Below are 26,164 nucleotides of genomic sequence, written 5' to 3'. Positions count from 1 at the left end.
TGAAGATTGGGTAGGGTGGGGAAATGTTTATTTTACCATGTCAATGTTATTGTTTTTGTTATAAAAATTTTGCAAATACCTTAATAAAAGTATTTTAAAAATGTGACACCACGGTCACAAACACTCTGGTTCAGCCTCTGACAGTTGCCCTGAGATTTAGACAGCTAAAGAAAAGTACAAGTTTATGAATATAACGGGAAGTAAATACTAGGGATGGAGGATCTTCAATTAAAAAGATAAGGAAAATATGTCTGGAGGCAAGTCATTTTCTGATAATTTGTTTTTCCTTCTTATTCCAATAAATCTTTTTAATAAAGTTTTAGAAGTACGTGCATCTATACAGCACCTAGCATCTGGTCAGGATACCCGAAAGTCCTTCATGACCAATTACTACGTGGTCTCTATTATGTGGGTAAATGTATAAGCCATTTTGCACACAGGAAGTTTGCAAACAGATCGAGAGATGCACTAACACTTGAGGCAGCCACCGCAGTGGCGCAATGGGGAGAGATCACTGACTAACACTTTTAAGTGATAGTATACGAAGGCTGAAAAATTTGTGGAACCTCTCGAACTATGCACCTGACATGGAAAGTACATTTATGAATAACAAGAGTATTACAATTGTACAGAGACATCCAAGAGTGGAACATACTGTATGGAGGTAAGTTGAATTTTATTGTACTTTCTGTCATGTTCAAGTTCAAATATTTTGTAACGTACTTTTACAAAGCTTATGAATAGAGTTGATTTCCAGGGGGAAAAAACTTTCCAAACAGAGCAAATGAGATAAACAAGCAGTAGATTTGCCTTGGTGATGCTGCTGCTGATGGATGAACGTTAACCAGGAAACCGCAGAAACTTCCTGACTTTCTTCAAGGAGCCAAGGACTCTTTTACATTTAAAGAGCTCATACGAAAGGCAGCATATCCAACATTTCAGCATTCCTTCAGTACAATACTGAAGTAATGTCATAGATTGTGATCTCAAGTACTGGGTTTGAACACACAAACTTGTGAAAGGGACAAAAGAGTTATTATTAAGCAAAATTGAATCTCAACAATAATCTGCTTTTGGAAAAACAGCAGTGTGAAAGCTATTAGAAACCTCCTTAGTACCCAAAACCAATGAAATGTAGAAGTCAGTTCAATTTTTAAATAGGGAAATTGTTAATTATATTACAATATAAAGCATGTATATGTGCTTTTTCTTTAAACATTTCGAAGACGGCTACCTTGACAGTTTCAACGTGATGTAGTCCAAGTCTCATCTGCACTTCTTTGCCACACAAAATGCCAGAAACATGAAATGCCCAATTGCCACACTGAAAGTCCCATTTTCTGATAATCAAGTGCAGATTATCACTCAATAAATTTGCAATGCTTACATCACAATTGGTAATCCCTCAGTGAGCATGTCATCCCACCTTATCAACAGGGAGTGTCCTGATTGCCAATGCCTGCTAGGATATCCAAGTGCTGACCCAAAACACCGGAAGTGAAAAGTAATAATGCTCCCCATATCAACAGAATGATACCAGCTCAACCTGGGTTTCAGATTCTAGTTTGAAGCCACCTAAGCTCTTGTCCTGTCACTTGAGACACCACCAGGGCTTTTTGACAAGGCTACATTTTTAGCAAGTACCAAGAGCTAGCTATCAATCTTCAAACCCTATGGCTCTGATTAATAAATGCACCACCACCTATTTGGTGAACCCTAGCATTGGTTTAAATATTGGTAACACTTGTTTGTTTCCCCATTACAATAATTGAAACTCCACTCCCAACCATGCAATTAGATGTTTACAACAATTCACAATGGTTCCTTTGTATTATATTCCCATGGCTAGGCTATTACCGTACCCAACCTTACAAGACCAAGCTTCAGAGCCTCCTGACTAACCATCAGTAGCTCAATTCATCCATATCCTCTGAAGGGCTGGGGGAGGAAAGGGGGAATCCCCATACCTGCTGCTAGAGAAAGTTACCAGCAAATAGCAGAACACACCACCCACACAAGGCTTTGTTGCAGAATAATTTCCAATTGAAATGCAAGACAGAGAAAGGACACCTTTGGGTCAGACAAGAGAGAAGACAAATGGTTTAAGAGAACCCCATCATGTTTTGGTAGAACTTTAGTTGCCTCCCCCCCCCCCCCCCCATTCAATACACCATTGACAAATTAGTCTTCTAATTCAGTGCCATAGAGAAAAGTCCTGAATTCTCATGTGGGTGCCATTGGTTTTGGGTGGTTGAGAAATAAACCAAACTCATTTTTACCCTCCTTTCCCAAAAGGGATTTTTTTTCCAGCCCCCTTTGGTCATTTGACAAATGTTTCCCAATGCCGTTTTTCACCTGCAGTCTCTCCTCCTTCTGCCTCCCTGTTTACCTGGATTGCTTTATTCGGAGATGCCTCCATTGTGATCATTATTTTATTGTGATCTCAGTCAATGGGATCCTTCTTCACTCCACACTCACTGCCCTCACCCTTTTGTTGGTTTGTTTCGTTGGTAACAAACGGATCGAACCTGTTTGAAAATCATTGGCCCGGCACGTGTCCCGGCGCCGCGTCACAATCGGGAGGGAGAGCGACGTCACCGTGGGGCGGGGCCAGATGTGGGGAGGGGGCGGGGCGACCGGAAAATGGGGCGTGGTCGCGCCTGCCACTCACCGCCTCCGTCGCCGGGATGTACCCACTGGAGCAGGAGAGGGAGAGCTGTGAAACTTTGAAACGTGTCGGAGTACAAAGCACTCACGGATGAGGGCGAACTGGAAACGGACGACTGAGAACACGATTTATATGTTTTCCAACAGCTGGTTAAATTTCCCATTTATCGATATTTTTTATTTGGTTATTTATTGTGAGAGATGAGCCCCCCCTCCTTCTCCTAGCTGGAAATGGTTTTGCTCGGAGTCTGAGCGCGAGGCCGGCGGTTCTGCGCAGCCTCAGAGCACGCAGACTGCAGGCCGCTCGCTGAGGGGAACGGCTTACTGGTGTTGTTGGAGAAGGGTTTCTGTCTGGTAAATATACTGGAGCCGCTTGCTCAGTGGGCAGTTCAAGCCTTGTATGGGGTGATAAAGATGGCGATGCTATCCGGGGGGTGGTTCGGGTGAAGCAAACCCCTGGGGGTCCCCACAGGCAGCTGTCTGCACAGTGGTTAGCGCTGCTGCCTCACAGCGCCAGGGATCCAAGTTCAATTCCGACCTTGGGCTCACTGTCCGTGTGGAGTTTGCACCTTCTGCGTGGGTTTCCTTTGGGTGCTCCGGTTTCCAAAGATGTGTAGGTTAGATTTGCCATGCTAAAATTGCCCCTTATGTCCAGGGATGTGTGGGTTGGGGTGAGGTAGTTGGCCTGGGTTTGGTGCTCTTTTTTTGGGGGGGGGGGGGGGGGGCAGTGCAGACCTGATGGGCTGAATGGCCTCCTTCTGCACTGCAGAGGTTCTGTAATTCTAGGATAACCATAGGCAGTGGGGGTGGAGGATGGCACTGGAGCGTGGGCGTCTGTGTTGGGGTGTTGAGGTTGGAATGGCACTGGGAATGGAGATGATATGGGCTGGGAGTGTCATGGGGAGTTGCTTTTGCAGGAAGTAGCAGGAAGAGGTGTTGGGGCCATATTGCAGGCTGAGAGGGTTGGGGAGAGTTACGTGTGAAGAAATGGCCTTTTGGGTGCTAGAGAAAATAACTTTAACTTTTCAAACATCCAGTTTGAGTTTCAACCACAGATACAGGGTGATGTTCCCTTGACAGCATTCTGTCAAGCAATCCCAAGGCAGGTAAGATTCTTAAGGGGCTTGGCAGGGTAAATGCTGAGGACTTTTTCCCCTCATCATAGAATTTACAATGCAGAAGGAGACTATTCGGCCCATTGAGTCTGTACCAGCCCTGGGAAAGGGCACCCTACTGAAGCCCATGCCTCCACCCTATCCCCATAACCCAGTAACCCCACTTAACCTTTTGGACAGTAAGGGGCAATTTTGCATGGCCAAACCACCTAAACGGCACATCTTTGGACTGTGGGAGGAAACCCACGCAGACACGGGAAGAAAGTGCAAACTCTTCACAGCCACCTGAGGCCGGAATTCAACCTAGGAGCTGGGAGACAGCAATGCTAACCGTTGTGCCACCATGCTGCCCATAAAGTCTAGGACCAGAGGGCATTGCCGCAGAATAAATAATAAGACTTGACAGGGTAAACGCGGAGAGCATGTTTTACCCTCATCATAGAATGAGATGAGGAGGAATTTCTTTGCTGAGGGTTATGAGTCTTTGGAACGCCTTACCACAGAGAGCTGTGGGGAAGAGTCCTTGTGAATATTTAAGATTGAGATAGATTCTTGATTAGGAAGGTAATCGAGGGTTATAAGGAAAAGGCGGGAAAGTGGATGTGAGGAATTTTGGATCAGCCATGATACGATTGAATGGCGGAGCAGGCTTGAGGAGCCAAATGGCCTACTCCTGTTCCTCTTATTGTTTTATACGCAGGTTACATTGAGTAAAGCTTCCTCTATCATCTTTACAGGGAGTCTCAGCGGAATGCATCAGTGTGACAATTTTCACATCCAACACTGTGATTCCTGCCAGTTCGTTTCGAGTTTACTAATCAGTCCTAAGTGACAATATATTTGCTGCAATATGAACAGACCTTTCCTTCTGTGTGGTGACTTTTACGTATTGCACCTGTCGTCCTCTCCTCTCCATTTAATACTGTTTTAAAATGAGTAATACATGACCATATTTGACAGGAATGTGAAGCGATGATGTGCTACTTGACATACGGACGTTTATGACAGTTGTGAGATTCATAATCCAACAGAAGGCACAGAATTTACAGTGCAGAAGGAGGCCATTCGGCCTATCGAGTCTGCACCGGCTCTGGAAAGAGCGCCCCACTTAAGGCCACGTATCCTGTACCCCAGGAACCCCACCTAACCTAAGGGCAATTTAGCATGGCCAATCCACCTAACCTACACATCTTTGGACTGAGAACATAGAATCAAGGTGGATACTGAAAGTACAAAAATTATTTCTGAAAATAAATGGGGGGAATAATTTAGTACCCAATATAAAAGAGAACTCGAAAGCATAAATTCATAAATAATACCAGGGCAGTTGAAGGAAGAGTTCAACTGAATAGGGACCAAAAAGGAGATCTTTCTTGTCAGTTGTCGTATTAAATTAGTTCTTGCATCTGTTTTCACGGAAGAAAAGGACACTGCTGCTACAGTAAAAATAAAGAGGAGGCCTTTGAAAGACGTTAAACATCATCTAGTCTGGTAACATGCACCCTAGGTTACTGACCGAAATTGCAAAGCTCAAGCAACAATTTTCCACTCCTTAGAGAAGTGGGGAGGATGGTGGTTCCAGAGCACTGGAGGACTGAAAATATTACACCCCTTATGAGCAGGCAGTGGCGTAGAGGTATTGTTGCTGGACTAGTAACCCAGAGACCCAGAATTGTGCGGGTTCAAATTCTGCCATGGCAGACGGTGAAATTTGAATTCAATTTTAAAAATCTGGAATTAAAATCTGGACCAGTCAGTTTAATGTCACAGGTGGGGAAACCCTTAGAAGCAATAATTTTAGGACAATTGAATGCCATGGAATTAAAGAGACTGTGTCTACACAGATAGAAAACTGGCTAAGGGATGGAAAGTATAGAAAATGATCAATGGTTGTTTTCCTTTCCATTGCAGGGATAGTGTGGGTTCAGTATTTTTAGCGTGGGTTCAATTCCTGCCTCACAGCGCCAGAGTCCTAGGTTCAATTCTAACCTTGGGTGACTGGGTGGAGTTTGCACACTGTGTCTCCCTGTGTCTGCGTGGGTTTCCTCCAGGTGCTCCGGCTTCCTCCCACAGTTTAAAAATACGCAGGATAGGTGGATTAGCCATGGTAAATTGCCCGTTACCAAAGATATTCAGTTATGTGGGGTGATGGGGACAGCGTGGGGGAGTGGGCCAGACTCTTAGCTGAATGGCCTCCTTCTGCACTGTGGGGATGCTATGGCTGAGGTTACTCATGAAGGCCCTGCCTTTTCAACCTTGCCCCTTGCCTGTGGTGTGGTGACCCTCCGGTTGAATCACACCCAGTCAGCTCTCTCTCAAAGGGGAGAGGCTATGGTCCTCTGGGACTATGGTGACATTTCAAGTTTTTACATTTAGTACTGTGACAACTGCTCTTTTTCTATTCATGACCTGGACTTGAATATACCAGACAAAATTTAAAGTAGGTAGATGACAAATTGGAAATGTTGTAAATGGTGCAGTGGGTGGTAATGGATTTCAGACAGACATATACTGGTGAAATAGGCAGACAGGTATTATGTACCATCCTATGATTCTAACCCTTGAGCAGTAGAAGTGGTGGGGGGGATACCAAACCTACAGTCCAGATGAATATGAATATTTTCAGGTCTTGATGCACTCTCCTTTTGCTCCCACATACTCTTGTATTCCTCCTTTTCGGATTTTTCTGCCCTTCCCTTTCATATTTAATGTGAAACATTTGCAACCATCTTTAGCCAGAAGTACCAAGTTGATGATATTCTCTGCTCCAACATCAGAGAAGCCAGTCTTGTCAATTCGATGTGATCAAGAATAATGGCTGAAAGTGCTGACACTCAAGGCTGTGGACTCAGACAACATCCATGCTCCAGAGCTAGCTGCAGTACAAACACAACACCCAATGTGGAAAATTGTCCTCTGTTTAAGATCCTCTTTTCTTTTCTCCCATTTCAATTTAGTGGCTGCACTCCTCTACTTCTCCCAGTCCACATTTCTGCTGCTCCTGGCTGTGCAGCATGTGATGCTGGCCACCCCACCCCTCGCTGCGAATCCCAAATCATCAGCTCCTAGTTCCTGCTCTTTCCCTTTGCCTCCTCTGCTTCCTAAGACATTCCTAGCCTCCATCTCATCCCTACATAAACTTTCTACCCCATCCACCCCCCCCCCCCCCCCCCCCAAAAACCCCAGAATAGTGAGACACCACTGGATTTCACATCCACTCCTTCCTGCCACGTGCTGAGCCCCCATCTATATAGGACACCATTCTGGATAATAACATCCACCATTCCTGACTCTCTAGCCCCTCTGGCTATGCTGTGGCCCCAGCTCCCTACAGCATCAGTAGGGTGATCTCACTGCAAGAAGCTCAGTCAAATGACTGTCAGTGTTATTTACAGATAGGGCCATGGAATCCCATGCCCTTCTCAAGAGTACCGGTCTGGGGTGTTTTCTGTGCCACATGCCAGGCAAAGACTTCTTTGTCCTTTGGATGAAGCTAAGCAAGTATCCAGTCCTGGTTGATGGTGGTTGAGAGGTTGACTTTCTCTACTCTGGATGTTGGATGGAGAGGCCTCATTACATAAGAGCCCTCGTTTTCACCTTTTTTGGGTGGCACAGTAGCATAGTGGATAGCACTGTTGATTCACAGCACCAGGGTCCCAGGTTTGAATCCTGGCTTGGGTCACTGTCTGTGTGGAGTCTGCACGTTCTCCCTGTGTCTGCGTGGGTTTCCTCCGGGTGCTCCAATTTCCTCCCACAAGTCCCGAAAGACGTGCTGTTAGGTGAAATGGACATTCTGAATTCTCCCTCTGTGTACCCGGACAGGCGCCGGAATGTGGCGACTAGGGGCTTTTCAGTTGTCATGAATACAAGCCTACTTGTGACAAATATTATTATTGCACCCTCACATGTACCTGTGGGCGATGTGCCTTCAGTTGCAAGCTGCCGTGGTAATTTGAAGGCTTTTCTGCCGTTTATAATTTGCACAATTTCAAAGGGAAGTTTGCATCCATCGTAACAAAAGTTATCAGGGCTGTCGGTGTCATTTTTGACAGGGTTGTCTACAGACTTTACTGTTCTTTTAGAAGCTCAAGGATAGAGCTTCAAGGGGAAGCAGAGTGCTGAGAGAGGGTAAGGTAAAGGGGGAAAAGAAATGCAACTTCTTAAGTTCTATCAACTAGTAAGTAGGGATGGATGAAAGTACTGCCTACCTTTTAGTAAAGTTATAACCAGCTGATAGATGCCTACGGCCACACCACTCTGAAAACGCCCGATCTCGTCTGATCTCGGAAGCTAAGCAGACTCGGGCCTGGTTAGTACTTGGATGGGAGACCGCCTGGGAATACCAGGTGGTCAGGCTTTTGCTGCCTGTAGATGCTGCTCACAGCTCTGTACATTAACACTGTTGTTAATTCATTACCAGTTTTGCTACTCGCGACTGCACTCACTCTCACTTTCTTTTGCCTGTTTCTTTGCTGCACTTACTCCTGCAGCTACACAAAGGGGTGATGTTTGGTCCAGGGTTGGGGAAGAAAAGCAAAAGAAAATAACATGGAGACATCATACATCAAAACACTGAAGCATGGGTCTAGACTGACACTTCCTGAAATTCCTTTTTTTGTGGCCTATTAATTTAAGTGTGTTGGCCTATAAAGTATTCTGCGAGGCAACATAAAGGGGCTGACTTGCACTGGATCTTCTGGGTTACTGTGCAGTCACACGGCTTAGAAGAAGCATTGGGCCAGACGCACGTCCTCATAACTTTGTACGGTAATGTGTTGGCATATTACTGATTGTGGCCTTCAAGCAGGATGCTAAACAATTTAGGATTTTAATGATTTATTGATGCCAGCTGTGACTCTAAATATAAGATTTTTAAAAACGAGAACACCATAAACCTTTGTGCCTAGTGCAGTTTGGCGATGATAATAAACCCCTTTACTTTTGCAGGTTGTCTGATGCCATATTTGCATGGACTTTTAAAAGCTGCAGCTACAGTCGGTCTTTCCAGATGCAGTAGGAAAACAGGTGGAGTTAGACGTGGATTCTTTTGGGACCTACTACATGTCCGTGCTCAAAGTCGCAAAACTATGGCTAAAAGTAAATTTGAATATGTTCGCAACTTTGAAGCTGATGATACCTGTCTGCAAAATTGCTGGGTTGTGGTTCGACTGGATGGCCGGAATTTTCACAAGTGAGTGGAAAGCATATTATCGTTCGATACAGACTGATGAATTGTGGAAGAGAAATGATTCATTGTATCCTTAAAGCACTTTGAGGTGTTTTATGCAACCCCTAGATTTAAAATCCATCTAAATCACTGCTGCTGGTGTCTCAACTCGCAACAAAGACTCCTTCATGAATCATTCAAGTTCATTGACCTACTTTTGCTGCTGGTCCAGCAACAGATGTACAAGAGGAGGCCATTCAACCCCTTGAGCCTGTCCCATAATTTCATTAGATAATGAATGGTCTGCATCTTAACTTCACCCTCTTTCCTTCACTCCATATCCTTATCTACCAAATATCTGTCACTTTGTTATACGGTTATTAATTGAGTTAGCACCTTTTTATATTGGAGAGAGTTCCACATTTCTACCACCTTTTACACAAAGTGTTTGCTAACATTTTTCTCTTGAATGACTTGGTTCTGATTTTAAAGTTATGTGGCTTTGTCATAGACTTCCCCATCAGCAGACAAAACTTATTTACCTACGATTTCCTCATACACCTCAATTCCCCTCTTAACCTTCTGTGTTCCAGGAAATATAGGCCAGGTTTATGTTGTAGGAACAGGATTAGGCCATTCAACCCCTCGAGCTGTCCCACCATTTAATGAGAACATGGTTGATCTATGGCCTAACTTCATACGAAACTTTATCTTTATCCTCTAGTGAGAGCAGATGTGGTCTAACTTTGTTTAACTGTAGCAGAACTACGTATTTTATTATTCTAGGCCTCTAGTTATAAAAGCTTATCATTCCATTATCTTTTCAGATTATATTTATTATATAATCTTATAAGATTATATTACCTATTACATTTTGGTTACCTGTGTGCATGAACCCTAAAATACCTTTGGACCTCCATCATTCGCTATTTAAATAGCCCTCACATTTATCCTTTTTTATTGGTCGAGAATCAATGACCTTGACCTTGCACTCATCTGCATTGAAATCCATCTGTTAACATTTCATGAAGGCCATGCTTTTAGCTGTTTGTGTCCATAGATAAAATTCCCTCCCTATATCTCTCCATCTCTTTTCCTTTAAAGATATCTTTAAAACCTACCTCTTTATCCAAGCTTTTAGCCACCTATCCTAATGTCTCCTTTAATTGATCATGGAATTTACAGTGCAGAAGGAGGCCGTTCGGCCCATCGAGTGTACATCGGCCCCCGAAAGAACACCCTACCTAATCCCACAGCTCCGCCCTATCCCCATAATCCAACAAACCCACCTAACGTTTGGACACTAAGGGGCAATTTAGCGTGACCAATCCACCTAACCGCACACCTTTGGACTGTGGGAGGGAACTAGAGCACCCGGAGGAAATCCATGCAGACACGGGGAGAACATACAGACTCCGCATAGACAGTGACCCAAGCTGGGAATCAAACCCGGGTTCCTGGTGCTGTGAAGCAGCAGTGACTGCTACCGTGCCGCCCCCTGATGTGAAATGTTTTTGCTGCGCTTTACCTTATTGAAGACTTTATATAAATAAAAGTTGTTAATATCTTCTTGAAGTGTCAGAAACATATCATTCTGCCAGCAACAATCCAGAAGCAGGTTCATCTGTTTTCTTTGTCAGTACTGATTGAGGGGTTAAATGTTGCCACAGTCATCTCTTGCATCCATCTGAACATACAGGGTCTTGTTTCAATGTTGTCTAAATGGTATCTGTGATGATGCAGCACTCTCATTGTTATATGAGACGGAACTCAACTCAATGGGGCTGAAACCCATTTAATCAAATTCAGGAGGCGAGTGTTATCAGCTGAGCGGTCGTAAGCATGATGTTTGTCTGGGCATTAAACAGAATGGTATCTTGAATAGGTTGATGATGTGTTAACCAAGCTTGTCAGTATGCCGTTGCACACTTAGATTGGTACGGTTTTAATTTTCCTTTATTGAGCATTGTGCATATTGATATTGCAGGAGATTAAAGTTTTAGAAGAACAGGAGATAAATCGGGAAGCTGAAGCTAGGTGACACCAAGATTCAGTGAACGACTGAGGGGGAAAGAGTTCCATGGTTTTGAGATTCAGAAAAGGAGAGGAATTTTTAAATTCACAATTCAGTGGCATGTGCAAGCTTTCATGTCACCAGTCACTCAAAATTAGTCAATGAGCACACTCTAAATCACGTATTAGAGGTTGATTTAACTTTGTGTGCTTATCAAGTCATTTTTGTTTCAAAAGAGGCTTTTTACTGAAATGCTGCTTAAATAACACATGAAAGCAATGAAACTTAAAGCCTCTGCAAGCTAATGGTTACAGAGAAAAGAATAGAGTAGGTGAGTGATTGGACTCATTTAGCGACCCAGAAGGTGTCGGTTCAACTCTCAACATAACAGGATGTTAACTAAATAAATCTGGTCATTTGTGGGCTAGGACCAGAATATAAGCTCTTGTTAAAATTGTTGTTAAAATCCAGTTGGTTCACTAATGCCCAGAAGCTGGCTATCATTTACCTGATCTGACCATTCAGGAGACATGTTAGGAAGCCCTTCACGCAAAGTGTGGTAGAAGTTTGGAACTCTCCCACAAATAGCAGTTGAAGCTAGACCAGTTGTTAATTTTAAATCTGAGGTAGATTTTTGTTTAGCAAAGATAGTTAGGCCACAGATCAGCATGATCTCATTGAATGGCAGGACAGGTCCAAAGGGCTGAATGGCCTACCGCTGTTCCTATCTGTGATGCCATGCTGGAGGAAAACGGTAAAAGGCAATGAATACTACTTTACAAATGCAATTCCGAATCCTTTAAGCAGAGTTTCATGTAAGACTAGCTATCAATGTTTGTTGACAAGACCTAATCAGTAAAAAAAAAAAACCACAAGCTGGGATAAGAGTTCAATTACCCTGGGGAGCCTTAGAAGGAAAATATTCTGGTTTTGACCCGTGGTCAATTATTTTGCAACTTGACTTAGGGATTCTTCTGTTCCTGAATTAGAGGCAAGGACTTCTCCTTTTATCATGTCGCGTAGGACCAAAGCTTTGCATCCTTGTATAATATGTTTGTTTTCTAAGTTCAGTTTTGTGTGCGCAAGTGCTGCTGTTTGAAATGCCTGTCTTTTGGTCAGCTCTTACTTAAACTGTTTTTTTTAAATTCAGATTTGCAGATCAGCATGGTTTCAAAAAGCCCAACGATGAGCGGGCCCTCCAGTTGATGTCCAAATGTGCATTAACTGTCATGGAAGAACTGAATGACATTGTGATCGCCTACGGCCAAAGTGATGAATACAGCTTCGTTTTTAAAAGGAAAAGTAACTGGTTTAAGAGGAGAGCAAGGTGCAGTGTACAAATAGAGGCTTTCACTTTGGACTGGTTTTCTGGTTTCATTTGCTTCAGATGTATTGTGGGCTAAGTTTCAGGGGAAGCAATGATGTGTCTGTTAAACACAGTGGTTACATGTATTGATATGAGGAAAAACTGGAAGAATGGAGACTCTTTGAATTGAGGTTGGGGAGATTATTATGAGGTAAACAGGTAAGAACTCAGATTCAGTAACTAGAACGCAAACATTTAAGATTCCGAGAAGGTTCGATTTACTTTCATGTGGAGGATGTTGAAAGTTGGAATGAGCAAATACATTCTGTAAGGGGAATAGGTAAGTATTTCAAAAGGAATTTAAGAGCTTGCAGGGTAATGTACATTAGGAGAAGGACATTAAACCTTTTGAGATGGTTCCTCCATTCTGTTAGATCATTGCCAATCTGTTCTTAATTCCATCTACTTGTTTACTTCCATATCCCTTAATATCCTTATTTTATTTTAAAAAATCAACTGGGGCTTGGGGGTTGTTACAATGCTTCCTGATATCAGGAATGATCCAGTTGATCTAATTCTAACTTTAAAATTATGCCACCTTGTTCTGGACCACAGAGGAGAAATAAGGTAACAAGATAAACTGACACATTTAATAATTTTAAAGTATCATAGTCCTTAATCTTTTATACTTTAGGGACTAAGCACCTAGTCTATCCTAAAAAAATAGCTAAGATATTTATTTCTTCAGGAAAGGAGGGAGATAGAAAGCAGAAAACTATAGGCCAGTTAGCCTAACATCTGTCATAGGGAAAATGCTGGAATTTATTTTTAAGGGGGTTATAGCAGGATACTTAGAAAATCATAATTTGATCCGGCAGAGACAACATGGATTTGTGAAAGGCAAATTGTGTTTGACTAATTTATTAAGAGTTTTGGGGGAAGGAACAAGCAAGGTGGATAAAGGGGAACCTGTAGATGTGGTGTACTTAGGTTTCCGGAAGGCATTCAATAAGACACTGCATCACAAGCCAAGAAAACATGGTGTAGGGGGTAACATCTTGGTACAGATAGATAAAGGTAAAGTCGCATTAGTCCGATATGACCATAGGCTGCTTTCCCCTTTTGAGGGAGTGAGCTAACTGGTGGTGATTTAATCGAAGGATCGCCACACTCCCGGCAAGGAGCAAGGTAATCGAAGGATCACCACACTCCCGGCAAGGAGCTAGGTTAAGAAGATAAACGATTGGTTAACTAAGAGGAATAAATGGGCTTTTTTGGGTTGCCAAATTGTAACAAGTGGAGTGCCATAGGGATTGGTACTGGGGTCTGAACTTTCTATATTGATGATTCGGATGAATGGACCAAATCTGTGGTCGCTAAATTTACAAATGACAGACACCAAGATATGTAGAAAAGTAAGTTGTCAAGAGTGTCTGTAAAGCAATAGACAGGTTAAATGAGTGAGCAAAAATTTGGCATGTGGAGTAAATTGTGGGAAAATGGGAACTTGGCCACTTTGGCAAGAAGAATAGAAAAGCACTATACTACTTAAATGGAAAGAGATTGCCGAACTCGGAACAAGAGGAATCTGGGTGTCCTCGTACATGAATCATAAGTTAATTTTTTAAAGCTCATTTACGGGAAGTGGATGTCACTGGCTAGGCCAGCATTTATTGCCGATACCTAATTGCCCTTCAGAATATGGTGGTGAGCCACCTCGACTGCTGCATTCCTTGCGGTGTAGGTACATCTACAGTGCTGTTAGGGAGTGAGTTCCCGGATACAGTATGCAGCAACAGCAAGTGATTAGGGAGGCAAATGAAATGTTGCCATTTATTGCAAGGGGAATGGAATATTGCTGTAACTTTACAGAGCATTGGTGAGACTAAATCTGGAATACCATGCACGGTTTTGGTTCCTTATTTGAACAAAGATATTGCATTAGAAGCCGTTCATAGGTTAATTCTATTCATTCCTGGGACGTGGAGCCTATTTTATGAAGAAAAGTTGAACAGGTTGGACCTGTATCATTTGGCGTTTAGAGGAACGAGGGTTGATCTTATTGCACCATACAAACTTGGACGTGATAGGGTGGATACCGGGAGGATGTTTCCACTTGTGGAACTAGACTAGAGCTAGTGGATACAGATTAAGAATATGAGGTCTCACTTTTGTTATGACATGGAAGGTGGTTTTCACCCCCACAACCCAAAGATTTGCAGGGTAGGTGGATTGGCCACGCTAAATTGTCCCTTAATTGGGGATGGGGGGGGGGGGGGGGGGGGGGGGGGGGAATTGGGTACTCTCAATTTATTTTTAAAAATGATATGGAAGGTGTAATTGCAGGCTAAACAAATCCCAAAGGGAAACTTTACAAGCTATTGCAACAATTTTACAGCGAGAAAATGCATGTACTGAAGTCAGGAGCCACAAATTCCAATAATAGATTTGGAGATTTTAAATATTGAATTAAAACATTTATTAACTAAAGGAAACTTAAACACACAAAAAGATTACATTATACAGCTAAAAATTAGTCTCGCAGAACATCCCCCCCCCCCCCCCCCCAATAATATTTCTACTTGGTTAGGCTCACAAAATAGGCACCCATGTAGGCAACAGTCCCAATAGATATTTAATCTATTAAAATGTCAGTAATACAGTAGTCCCCCTTTATAACGCGGGTGTTGGGGTCCAAGACAGCCACCCGCGTTGCATCCGAGCTGCGGATATCCACGATGGGGGTTTTAAATTTATTTTAAAATCTATGCATGCGCTTCCCATTGTGAGTCTACGGGGGGCGGCTCACACAGCCTTGCCTTTGAAACTGACATGCAGCGCAGGGTGCAAGCGCGTGCGGCAGATGGGGTGCAGACAGCAAGACCTTGTAAGTTCCTGGTAAGTTTCTGTGGGTTGTTTTAATTAGATCCACGATGGGGGTTTTAAATTTATTAAAAAATCTATGCATGCGCTTCCCATTGTGAGTCTACGGGGGTCTGACCTCTCCCCCCGCCCCCCCTGTCTGCACCCCATCTGCCGCACGCGCTTGCACCCTGCGCTGCATGTCAGTTTCAAAGGCAAGGCTGTGTGAGCTGCTCCTCTCTCACTGAATCTCAGTGAGAGAGGAGCAGCCGGCAGTGTCAATTTCAGCCGGCAGTTTCAATTTCAGCGGCCGGCTCACTTTAATCCGGAGAGGGAAGCTGACAGTTGGGGTCCATAAGCTGTATATCGCGAACCGCGGTATAACGGGGGACTACTGTATTACCACATGCACCCACTGTTGCAATAGGGAAGATATATCTCTCAGTTTTTCTCTCACTTTGCTGTGGAGAATTCCAAAAGCTTCCGAAACCCTTCTGTCTGAAAACAACAGCCAGTACCTCATCACCGATCTGTTCCAGCACACTCTCCAAGGTCTTACATGGCCACTCCCCCAGCCTTTCCTTTAACATTTTTTTCCTATTTTATCTTAACAACTTTATCTTTAAAACTATTGCTCACGACATCACTCTGAACGTAACCATATTCTCTGTTGCCCCCATCATTGGGTCAAATAAAACTTAATAGGCTTTCCCAAGTTTACTTATGGCCTTTCCTTAAGTTGTCAACTTCTTCTTGCCTCCCTTTGAAATTCACCAGCTAAAAATCCAAATCCTCACTTATTTCCAAATGCACATTTCTGCCTTTGTTGTGTTTGCTTGGAGTACATCCAACTTAGCTCGATGCACTTCAAATGCCTGATTTTCACACCTAGCCCCTTTTAGTATAAATGCCATAGATGCTCAGTCCTTCGCTTAATTAAATTAGTAACACAAAGGCGCACACAGCATTTCCACAAACCAACAAAATATGCAGAAAATATTAGAATAACATTTTCAAACACTTTTCAGACGAAGATTAGAATTTTTTTTCTCGATAGTCTGGTCTCCTCAAAACAATGGAAAGTGGGTCATTGAGGTTATTCAAAGCTGAGTTAGACAGATTTTTGATAGACAAGGGAGTCTATGGTTATGGGTACAGATAGCAAAGTGGAGTTGAGACCACAACCAGATCAGCCATGATCTCATTGAATGGTGGAGCAGGCTTGAAGGGCTGTATGGTCTCCTCTTGCTCCTAAATCCTATGTTCCTATCCAATCTGTCCTCCATACCCATTTAGCCCTGGCATCATCACCAGAATGACACTCCGCAGAGAGCTGGCATACAGATGATGTGCTGATGGGTGTCTCCTTTCTGTGAAGGCTTGAGAGACACTGAGAGATACAATCTGCTTATCATATTCCACTGTATTAACTATTGTTTATGCTGAAGGGTTAAATGGGAGAGGCTTGTCCGTTTGGTGGTGGGAGAAATATTACTTCCGGAGTTGGCTAATGTTTTTTGTTACTGCAATCAGCTCCTGGATTGCTGCTGGGGTTCAGTGACAGCACATCTTTCTCAAGAGACTGTTCTTCAATATTATCTGAGACAGAATGTTGGTAGGCAGCTACACTGCTTCTTTAGCATAGACCATTATTTATCCTCTGATCTGCCAGAGAAAAGAACCCACCAATTAAATGCCCTGATTTAGAGGAGCTAAATCAACATAAGCCAGGATCAAGCATTGGGTCTACCTAACATAAATACATAGAACTTACAGCACAAGAAGTGGTATTTGGCCTAACTGGTTCTATGCTGGTGTTTGTCTTCTCCCATTTTATTTCATCCAACCTATCTGCATGTCCTCTTATTCATTGCTTCCTCATGTACTTATCTAAATTACTCTATGCCATTTGCCTCACTCTCCATGTTGTGGTAAGTCCCACTTTCTAACCATAAAATACCACTGGGGTTGCATGCTTGCCGATGGAGCCAAAGGACAAATCTTTTCTCAGAACCAATGTTTCACAGCGCCAGGGACCCGGGTTCGATTCCCGGCTTGGATCACTCTCTGTGCAGAGTCTGCACGTTCTCCCCGTGTCCGCGTGGGTTTCCTCCGGGGCACTTCGGTTTCCACCCACAAGTCCCAAAAGACGTGCTTGTTAGGTGAATTGGACATTCTCTGAATTCTCCCTCAGTGTACAGTAGTGTGGTGACTAGGGGATTTTCACAGTGACTTAATTGCAGTGTTAATGTAAGCCTACTTGTGACTCTAATAAAGATTATTAATATGGAACAGGTAACGAGATAACTGGAACTTCATTTTCTATGAGATTGACAAATCCTTTTTTTTTCTCCCAACAGCAAATTCATAAGCCATGTGGTGTCCCAGTTTTCTTCCAGCTTTGTTTTCTACTGGCAAGATTACTTTAAAGATCAGGCCCTCTTATTTCCACCTGGATTTGATGGAAGAGTTGTTCTGTATCCTAGCAACCAGAACCTGCGAGACTACCTAAGCTGGAGGCAGGCAGATTGTGAGGAACTTAACTGGATTGTTTTCTTATTTGCTACTTTAAACACCATTTAAAGGCTTTGCCTCTTTGCCCTGATACAGGATTTTGACACTGATACCTCAGCCTAGTGGCCATTGCTCACATGAACCTTCATGAGTGCTTGCTCATCACTAAAATGGGATGGGATCATTGCAGCGGATATATGCGTCCATGTGCGTTTGTGTACTAAAGTCTGATAGAGTGTCTGTGATCACTTGGATGCACTTTCTACTGTTTCAGCTATAGTACTTGCAGTCCAGGCTAATCTCTTCCCAAAGCCAGTGACCTGACATGCAGCTGTTGCCGCAGCTGACACAAGGTACCTCAGCGTTGTCTGGGGCACTATCGTGGTCAGTGACTCAAAGAACATAACACATGAATTAGGGGCAATTCAGCCTCTCGAGCCTGCTCAGCCCTTCAGTACGATCATGCCTAGCTTATCTCGGATTCAACTCTACTTTCCTGCCCGTCCTCCATAACCCTTCAACCCATTACTAATTAATAATCTGTCCCAAATTTACTCAAATGTCCTGGTATCCACCACACTCTGGGGTAGTGAATTCCACAGATTCACGACCCTTTGAGAAAAGGAATTTCTCCTCCTGTGTTTTAAATCTGTTACACCTTATCCTAAAACTATGACCTCTTGTTCTAGATTTCCCCACAAGATAAAGCATCCACTCTACGTCTACTTTGTCAATACCTTTTATCATCTTAGATACTTCAATTAGATCTATTCTCATTCTTCTAAACCAGAGAGAGTATAGGCCTAAACTGCGCAATCTCTCTTCATAAGACAAATGCAATATCTCTGGAATCAATCTAGTGAACCAAATTATCCAGTTGACTGGATAATTTTGTCTTTTTCCTGTTTCAAGTGAACATAATATGAAAATTCCAACCCTCTTCCAAATGTCCTTCCAGTTGAAAGATTAGTGACTGCTTTGTGCCATAAGATGGGTTGTACTTTTTCTGTTCAAAGTGCATGAATTCTGTCACCTTCTGGGCCATTGTATACATCCATGTGGATTTGTATTGAAATCAATTATTCAGAATATCCTGCTTTTAAATGCACTAACAGTAGTTTTCTGTCAATAGGTCATATTAATAACCTTTACAACACAACCTTTTGGGCACTGGTGCAGCAAGGTGGCTTATCCAATAGCGAAGCTGAAGAGAAATTAAAGGTACAGAATTCTGACTTGCTATTCTGTATGGGTTAGGACTGGGATGGCTTAATGTATGTGTGCATGGGTGTCTTTTTCCTCACTCATTTTCTCTTCCTATCTTCTAATGTGGGGTATCAAGCTGTTGGGAATATATCCCTTAATCAGTTTTCGGTTTGTAAAATGCTAGGAATAGTGAATAATGGTGATTATAGGGTTAACAGGTTTAAGCGTAGAATAAAAAGCAGGCAGTATAATGTTGGCAAAGTGGGAGGGCACATCGGGTATTAGCATGTCTGCTGAGTTGATAATTCCAGGATGAGCACATCCTCAAGTGCTAACAGTTTGGAGAGATTGGAAATGGTAACCTTTATGGGTGGCCTAACTGCTCAAGAATGTGAAATATTTGCAGGATAATGAACAGATTGAGCTGCTGTGCACGTGCATGAGGTGGGGAACGTTGTCTACTTGACTGCCAGCACCCTTAGGCATTAACATCACAAACTAACCTATGCTAACCTATATGATAGATGCACTGGAAAACTATTGGGACCCTAAATCTTCTTAAGGAGGGGCTACCATAAGAGGTTGGAAAGCTTAGTTCACAATGAGGAACCAGTTGTTTGAGAGTTTAAATGTACCTAACTAATAAACCCGATATAAGCAGCACTTGTAATAATTTGATAAATAAAGATTAATGATCAGGTGGATCCCTCTCCTGAGTCTACATGCTTGTACTGAAGTAAAAATTGTCCTATCAAGCCACACCAAATGTGTCTTGCTTGCAGAGATAACAGACCACCTGATTGTGGAGGACCTCGGAGTGAAGTCCAATTGTTTTCACATTAGTATCTATATAAGTGCACTTCCAGCAGAAGTTGCTACTTAATGATCAGGACTCTTAGACATAATGTTTACTTTTTCACATTCATTGCTGAAGGCTACTGCTGACAGCTGTAGTACCTCTATGGGAAAGAGGTACTTTAAATTAAAGGCCTTTGGAGGACGAAAACTTGGCACAATACAGTTCGCTTTTGGATCTTTCCTGCATTGATAGCTGGCTCTCTTGGGTCAGGAATTGATGTCACTTTGGTTAATTTGATGGCACTGTCAACTCAGTTGGCAGGTTGTGAATTCATGCCCTCATCAAAACCCAAGGTAACAATCTAGGCTGATACTTCAGTGAAGTACTGAGGGAGTGCTGCACTGCCGGAGGTGCAGTCCTTCAGGTGAGATATTAAACTAATGTCTTATCTGCTTGTTTAAGTTGAGAGTAGAGTATCCATGGTATTATTTAGAGAATGACAGAGTGCTGTTCATGTGTCCTAGTCAGCACCACCAAGAATAGGTTTGCTGTTTCTAGGATCTTTGTGTACAAAATAACTGCAAATTTGCCAGTACAAATCCTTGCAATTCAAAGTAACTCTTGTGCCAAATTGATTTGAGGGGTGTATAACATTCATTCAATACGAATGCAAGTGTTTAAATTTTAAGAACCAATGCTAGTGATTGGCCTCAGGGCAATCACTCTGCTCATTTCTCCATAACTCATGATCTTACACTTCCTTTTTCAGTTGTTTAAAGGAATCTTCCAGCTTTCAAATTCAAGTTGTCCAACATAATTTTCTTTCTCCCATTTGGTCTACGCCCCTTTAATTTTCCTTCAATCTTCCTCTTCAGCAGGTTCTCGTGTTAGAAAATGGCCCACCCAACCTTGTTGCATTTTCTTGATGCTATTCCCTAATGATTGTTCTTCCTCCACCATCCTGAGAACTTCTTTGTTGTCCTTATATTTTTTCCCCTCTGACCCACTCCATCCTTCTTCAGAACCACATTTCACAACTTTCTGGTCTTTAGCTGTCTTTTCTCAAGATCCGTATTTCAGCCCAGTACAACAAGACACCGTCATTGAATATATTCAAGGCTGAGTTAGAGAAATTTTTGATCTTCAGGGGAGTCGAAAGTTTGAGGGAAAGACAAGAAATTGGAGCTGAGGCCATGATCAGTTCAGCCACGGTCACAGTCCTGGTAGCTCTCCTCTTGAGCTCACTGCTCATTCTTCTGCAGAAAAATTCTTTATATTTGGAAAATGTATTATTTGGCATTGCTATTCCAGCTCTGGCTTCTTTCTGGTAGTAACTACCTTCTGATCAGATGTTTCCCAGCTACTTAAATTGCAATAGCTATTCCAGCTGTTGACCTTGACTTTCCTGTCATTATTTCTTCCAAACCTCAGCACTTTTGTCTCCTTTCCCCATTTCATTCTATCCATTAGTGTCTGCAGATCTTGTGCTGTGCTTGCCACTTTAAGAATGGCTTTTTAAAAAATTGTAACTTGGAGCGATTTGCTGAATGATGTATTTTGTTTTAACTTTTGGCACAGGGGACTCTTGCCGGAGAAAAAAATGACATTTTATTTCTGGAGTTCAATATCAACTACAATAACGAACCGGAAATCTATAGAAAAGGAACTGTGCTGATATGGCATAAGGTGAGATGTTATCGTATAGCTAACATATTTTGTTGCTAATATACCAACCACATTGGATGTCCAGGATTTACGCACAGCAGTATTTCATTGCTAGTTCGAGGCTATCCTACTCAGCTGCCTCAGTAGCTCCCTCCTTGTGTTCCCCTCACCCGGAGCCAAGATCAAAGCTAATGGAGGGAGGACGCATCATAGGAAAATATGAAAACATAGAAAAAAATAGGAGCAGGAGAAGGCCATTTAAGCCCGCTCCGTCATTCACATGATCATGGCTGATCATCGCAACTCAATAGCCTAATCCCATGTTCCCCCATATCCTTTGATCCCCTTCGCCCTAAGTGCTATGCCTAACTGCTGCTTGTTGGGTGGCACAATAGCACAGTGGTTAGCACTGTTGCTTCACTGACCCAGGTTTGATTCCCAGCTTGGGTCACTGTCTGTGCGGAGTCTGCACGTTCTCTCCATGTCTGCATGGGTTTCCTCCAGATGCTCCTGTTTCCTCCCACATGCCCTGAAAGACATGCTTGTTAGGTGAATCTGACATTCTGAATTCTCCCTCTGTGTACCCGAACAGGCGCAGGAGTGTGGCGATGGGGGGATTTTCTTGCTTTATCACCTACATGCCTGTCCTTGGCAATGCTCCAGTGAAACCCAAAACAAACACTAGGAGCAGCACCCCATCTGCTGGAGGGCCTCACGGTAGCATGGTGGTTAGCATCAATGCTTCACAGCTCCAGGGTCCCAGGTTCGATTCCCGGCTGGGTCACTGTCTGTGTGGAGTCTGCGCGTCCTCCCCGTGTGTGCGTGGGTTTCCTCCGGGTGCTCCGGTTTCCTCCCACAGTCCAAAGATGTGCGGGTTAGGTGGATTGGCCATGCTTAATTGCCCGTAGTGTAAGGTTAATGGGGGGATTGTTGGGTTACGGGTATGTGGGTTTAAGTAGGGTGATCATTGCTCGGCACAACATCGAGGGCCGAAGGGCCTGTTCTGTGCTGTACTGTTCTATGTTCTATGTAAAGTGGATAGTTTAAATGGTTTCAGGGGACAATTTGATGATCTTCTGGAGAGTGTTGAGTGAGGAAGATATGAAGTTGATCTTTGAATAGAACAATATTATTGGGTCTGAATGTCTTTTGTACCTCAATGTTATGTTTTAATGTGCATTTGGAGTGAGATTTATCTTGATCAGATTGTGGTTATTAAACTCCTAAAGCCATGTGAAATAAAGATCAAAATTTACTAATCCTATGAATTTAATGGTGAGATCTCATTTTGAACTTTTTTATCCCATTTAAGGTTGAAGAAACTATTGATAAAAGGATCACAACTCCGGATGCACCAGAAGGGAAAAATGTTGTGGTTAAAAGAACTCGCAACAAACTACTCCCATTTCATATGGACATCATTGGAGATAAGTTCTGGGAGGAGCATTCACGGATTCTTGATGACAGCTAAGCAAAAGACTTTTGCTTTACTTTTCAGCTCTTGTTGGTGCTGTGCCGGATTACAGACCAACAAGTACTGGTGGTGCTCATGCTATCTTTTTCAGGTGGTTATTTTTGACTTTGAGTTTTATATACCAGGGATGGAGGGATGTTACATCATGGTCAAGCCAAACTCCCCGTCTGGTTCCATGATACATGGGTGTACCTTCTGTTGGAGTTCACTGGATAACAGGCAGGAACAAGAATCCTTTGGATTTTTTTCTTTCCTCGTCTCCCTGACCAAAGAATGCTGAGGCCAACCATCATTCCGTGCTAGCACGGAACTATTTTGGAAGAGACTGTAAAATTTGAGCTGGTGCCCCATTTAAAGTTGAATTTATGTATAGCTTTTTAATTTTTTAACATTGTGCTTTTGATAAATGTCTTTGAATGAAGAAATGTAATATTATGGCTGTAATTGAGGTCTCAAATTCAGGTTAATCATTTCTAATTTATTAAATGTTGGCAACTTTTTAAAATATCTTCCCCTAATGAGTTGTGTTAGTTGGAATTGTTTGACATTGTACTTTGTCAACTTGTTTAATTATTTATGCACCGTATACATACTTAGCTGTAAAGTCAAGCTGACTTGCTTTGTAGACCATTGTGCAAATTTGTGGAACATTTTTAACCAACCTATTTTTTAGCTATACATTGTTTTCTTTGTAGTCATGAATATCTGAGAGAAATGTCAAGACAGAGAGTGGAGGCAAATGACTTTGTGCGGGCTGGCTGGATGCTGTCGTATATGTTGGTCTGCATCCACATGGATGATATATGGGTCAAATTATTACCTTTGATGCTTGTGATTAACAGTGACTACAACTTCTATTTATATAGAGTTTTCATATTGTAAAACAATCTAAACTGCTTCACGGAGGGGAGGGGGGGGGGGGATCCAAACATAACAACACTGAGCCTAATAAGCTAACATTAGGTAAGCGTCAAGTTTAAAAAGGAAGTTTTTTAAGAGCATCTCAAAGAAGAGCTGGTGGGGCTTAGTGAGGGAATTCCAGATTTTAAGGTCAAGACAGGGTTTTTCAAAGTGCAGGTTGCAATCTATGGGTGTACGGAGGGCATGGAGCGATCGGTCGCAGATTTCCCGCAGTGGTCCCTAACGCGAGAGAAGCACCCAAAGGTCGCTACCAGTACTTAAATTGAGAATGGAGGCTGCTACCGGACTTATGAGAACAAAATGAGGCAGGATCTCACATCTGAATCTGTTGGAGAGAGCTGCTCAGGAGAATCCACAGCAATGGATTGTGTTAGCTCCGTATAGAGCTCCAGGGACTCTTGTGAACAGCTTAGAAGAAATTTTACTTGGGAACAAAGCATTATAAAGATGATTTCTTGAAGTATGGTTTTGTCAACTGTGCCAGTGCAAATAAGGATGTAAAGCCCATGTGTGTTCTGTGTAGGGATGTAATGAGAGAGGTTTCATATTTTAAATGGCGGGTGAAAAATTCCTTCTGAGGGTACCGGAGACAGTTATTAACTTACAGCTGACTCTAAATGAAAAGACTATGCTGCAAACCTGACCTGTGGCAGCACAATTAAAAACATGCCAAAAGTCCATGAGGCTGTCGGCATTCTGGATTGCATCTCCCAGCGTATCCAGTCCTGAGTAAATCGAGCATTTTGTTGCCCTTCACAATGCCCTACATGTGCGAGATTGGATTTTCCATTCTCACAAAGATGAAGGAAGTGGCTGAACACTGCATCTGATATGTGCAATACCCTCTCGTCCTGTGAACCCGATGAGCGAGATCGTGAGGACCAAGGACCCTTTTGCTTTAACATAAGTGAATGTGGTGTGGGTAACGAAGATCGGCGGAGGTAGGTGGCGAAAGTGGGTCCAGGAAAAACACTGATCTAGAAAGTGCAGGCACAGTTACCAATGTTGCTGCAAAGGAAATTGGGAATGATAGCACAGATCACTGACAACTGTAAAGCTGATAAGAGATTAGAAATGGGGAGATGTGAGGCCATGGAGGGATTTAAAAACTAGGGTGAAACTTTTAAAAATGGGAAATAAAATAAAACAATGGCTCCTCAAGATATTCAATAAGATTGTGGCTTCTCTGATCATGGTCTTAGCTCCAATTTCCTGTGTGCGCCTCGTCCCTCTTGACTCCTGAAGATCTAAACTGTCGAGCTTAGCCTCGACTATATTCAATGACCCAGCGTCCACAACTTTGTAGAGCAGAGAATTCTGGAGACTAAAAGGGTGCGCAGTTGGGGCAGCAGTGTAGCATGGTGGTTAGCATAAATGCTTCACAGCTCCAGGGTCCCAGGTTCGATTCCCGGCTGGGTCACTGTCTGTGTGGAGTCTGCACGTCCTCCCCCTGTGTGCGTGGGTTTCCTCCGGGTGCTCCGGTTTCCTCCCACAGTCCAAAGATGTGCGGGTTAGGTGGATTGGCCATGCTAAATTGCCCGTAGTGTACTAATAAAAGTAAGGTTAAGGGGGGTTGTTCGGTGACGGGTATAGGGTGGATACGTGGGTTTGAGTAGGGTGATCATGGCTCGGCACAACATTGAGGGCCGAAGGGCCTGTTCTGTGCTGTACTGTTCTATGTTCTATGTTCTATGTACTCCAGGTGTAGTCTCAGCCACGTGCTGTACAGTTGTCATGTCTTTCTGACATGATGTGGAAATGCAGGCGTTGGATTGGGGTGAGCACAGTAAGAAGTCTTACAACACCAGGTTAAAGTCCAACAGGTTTGTTTCGAATCACTAGCTTCTGGAGTACAGTTCCAGAAACATTATATATATATATATATATATATATATAGACAAAGTCAAAGATACAAGACGATACTTTGAATGCGAGTCTTTGCAGGTTATTAAGTCTTTACAGACGGAGCAACTGGAGAGGGATAACCACAGGTTACTCTATCTTGGTTTCCAGGTTGCGGCGTCTGCTGTAGAGCTGGTGTACCAGGGGTTGAGGAGTGTGAGAGAGGTGCGACGGCAGAGCCTCTCGGTAGTATATGTTGTAGGTCGACTTGAGTGGGTTTGTGATCTGTAGCCCTTTCGGGATCTTGTCTTTCTTGCATCTTTGTAGAAACTTAATGTCAGTGTCTATATGCGCCATCTTCTTGGAGATCCTCTCCGCTTTGAGCGGGCGGTTTGTGGTGTCGATGGTAGCCATGATGTGGACAGGTGGGCGTTGGACTAGGGTGAGCACAGTAAGAAGTCTCACAACACCAGGTTAAAGTCCACCAGGTGTGTTTCGAATCACTAGCTTCCAGAAACATATACAGAAAAAGTCAAAAGTTGTAAGACGATACTTTGAATGCGAGTCTTTGCAGGTAATTTTTGACAGGTATTGGCTGGAGAGGAATCCCAC

The 26,164-nt window shown here is 43.0% G+C and overlaps 2 protein-coding genes and 1 pseudogene across 5 annotated transcripts in view; 2 read left to right on the top strand and 1 right to left on the bottom strand.

The window, feature by feature from the left end:
• Positions 1-2,537, bottom strand: part of LOC119965055 (transcription factor SOX-30-like) — a 175,428-nt gene extending 172,891 nt beyond the window's left edge. For 2 of the 3 annotated variants that reach the window (XM_038795293.1, XM_038795295.1), the window contains exon 1: positions 2,390-2,537. In XM_038795293.1, the coding sequence (XP_038651221.1) occupies positions 2,390-2,428 (39 nt within the window). In that variant the 5' untranslated portion in view covers positions 2,429-2,537. Of the gene's footprint in view, positions 1-1,234; positions 1,322-2,389 lie in introns of those variants that run through there. The other variant, XM_038795294.1, reaches the window with a different exon arrangement.
• A 169-nt stretch (positions 2,538-2,706) lies between these two features.
• thg1l (tRNA-histidine guanylyltransferase 1-like) lies at positions 2,707-23,297 on the top strand. 2 transcript variants are annotated; one of them, XM_038795292.1, is made up of 7 exons: positions 2,707-2,817; positions 8,730-8,973; positions 12,114-12,290; positions 17,492-17,661; positions 18,778-18,866; positions 21,229-21,336; positions 22,628-22,786. In XM_038795292.1, exons 2-7 carry the CDS (start codon positions 8,738-8,740, stop codon positions 22,784-22,786), a joined length of 939 nt encoding a protein of 312 aa, XP_038651220.1. In that variant the 5' UTR covers positions 2,707-2,817; positions 8,730-8,737. The 2 variants fall into 2 exon arrangements, with proteins under 2 accessions (XP_038651220.1, XP_038651219.1); XM_038795291.1 differs by lacking the exon at positions 2,707-2,817 and adding an exon at positions 2,842-3,021 and having other exon boundaries at positions 22,628-23,297.
• Positions 8,022-8,139, top strand: LOC119965498 (annotated as a pseudogene).
• Positions 23,298-26,164: the final 2,867 nt, after the last annotated feature.

Source organism: Scyliorhinus canicula, chromosome 4 (genome assembly GCF_902713615.1).
Source record: "Scyliorhinus canicula chromosome 4, sScyCan1.1, whole genome shotgun sequence".
Classification (NCBI taxonomy): Eukaryota; Metazoa; Chordata; class Chondrichthyes; order Carcharhiniformes; family Scyliorhinidae; genus Scyliorhinus; species Scyliorhinus canicula.
The sequence above is the reverse complement of the archived record's forward strand: the minus strand, read 5'-3'. Positions and strand labels throughout refer to the sequence as shown.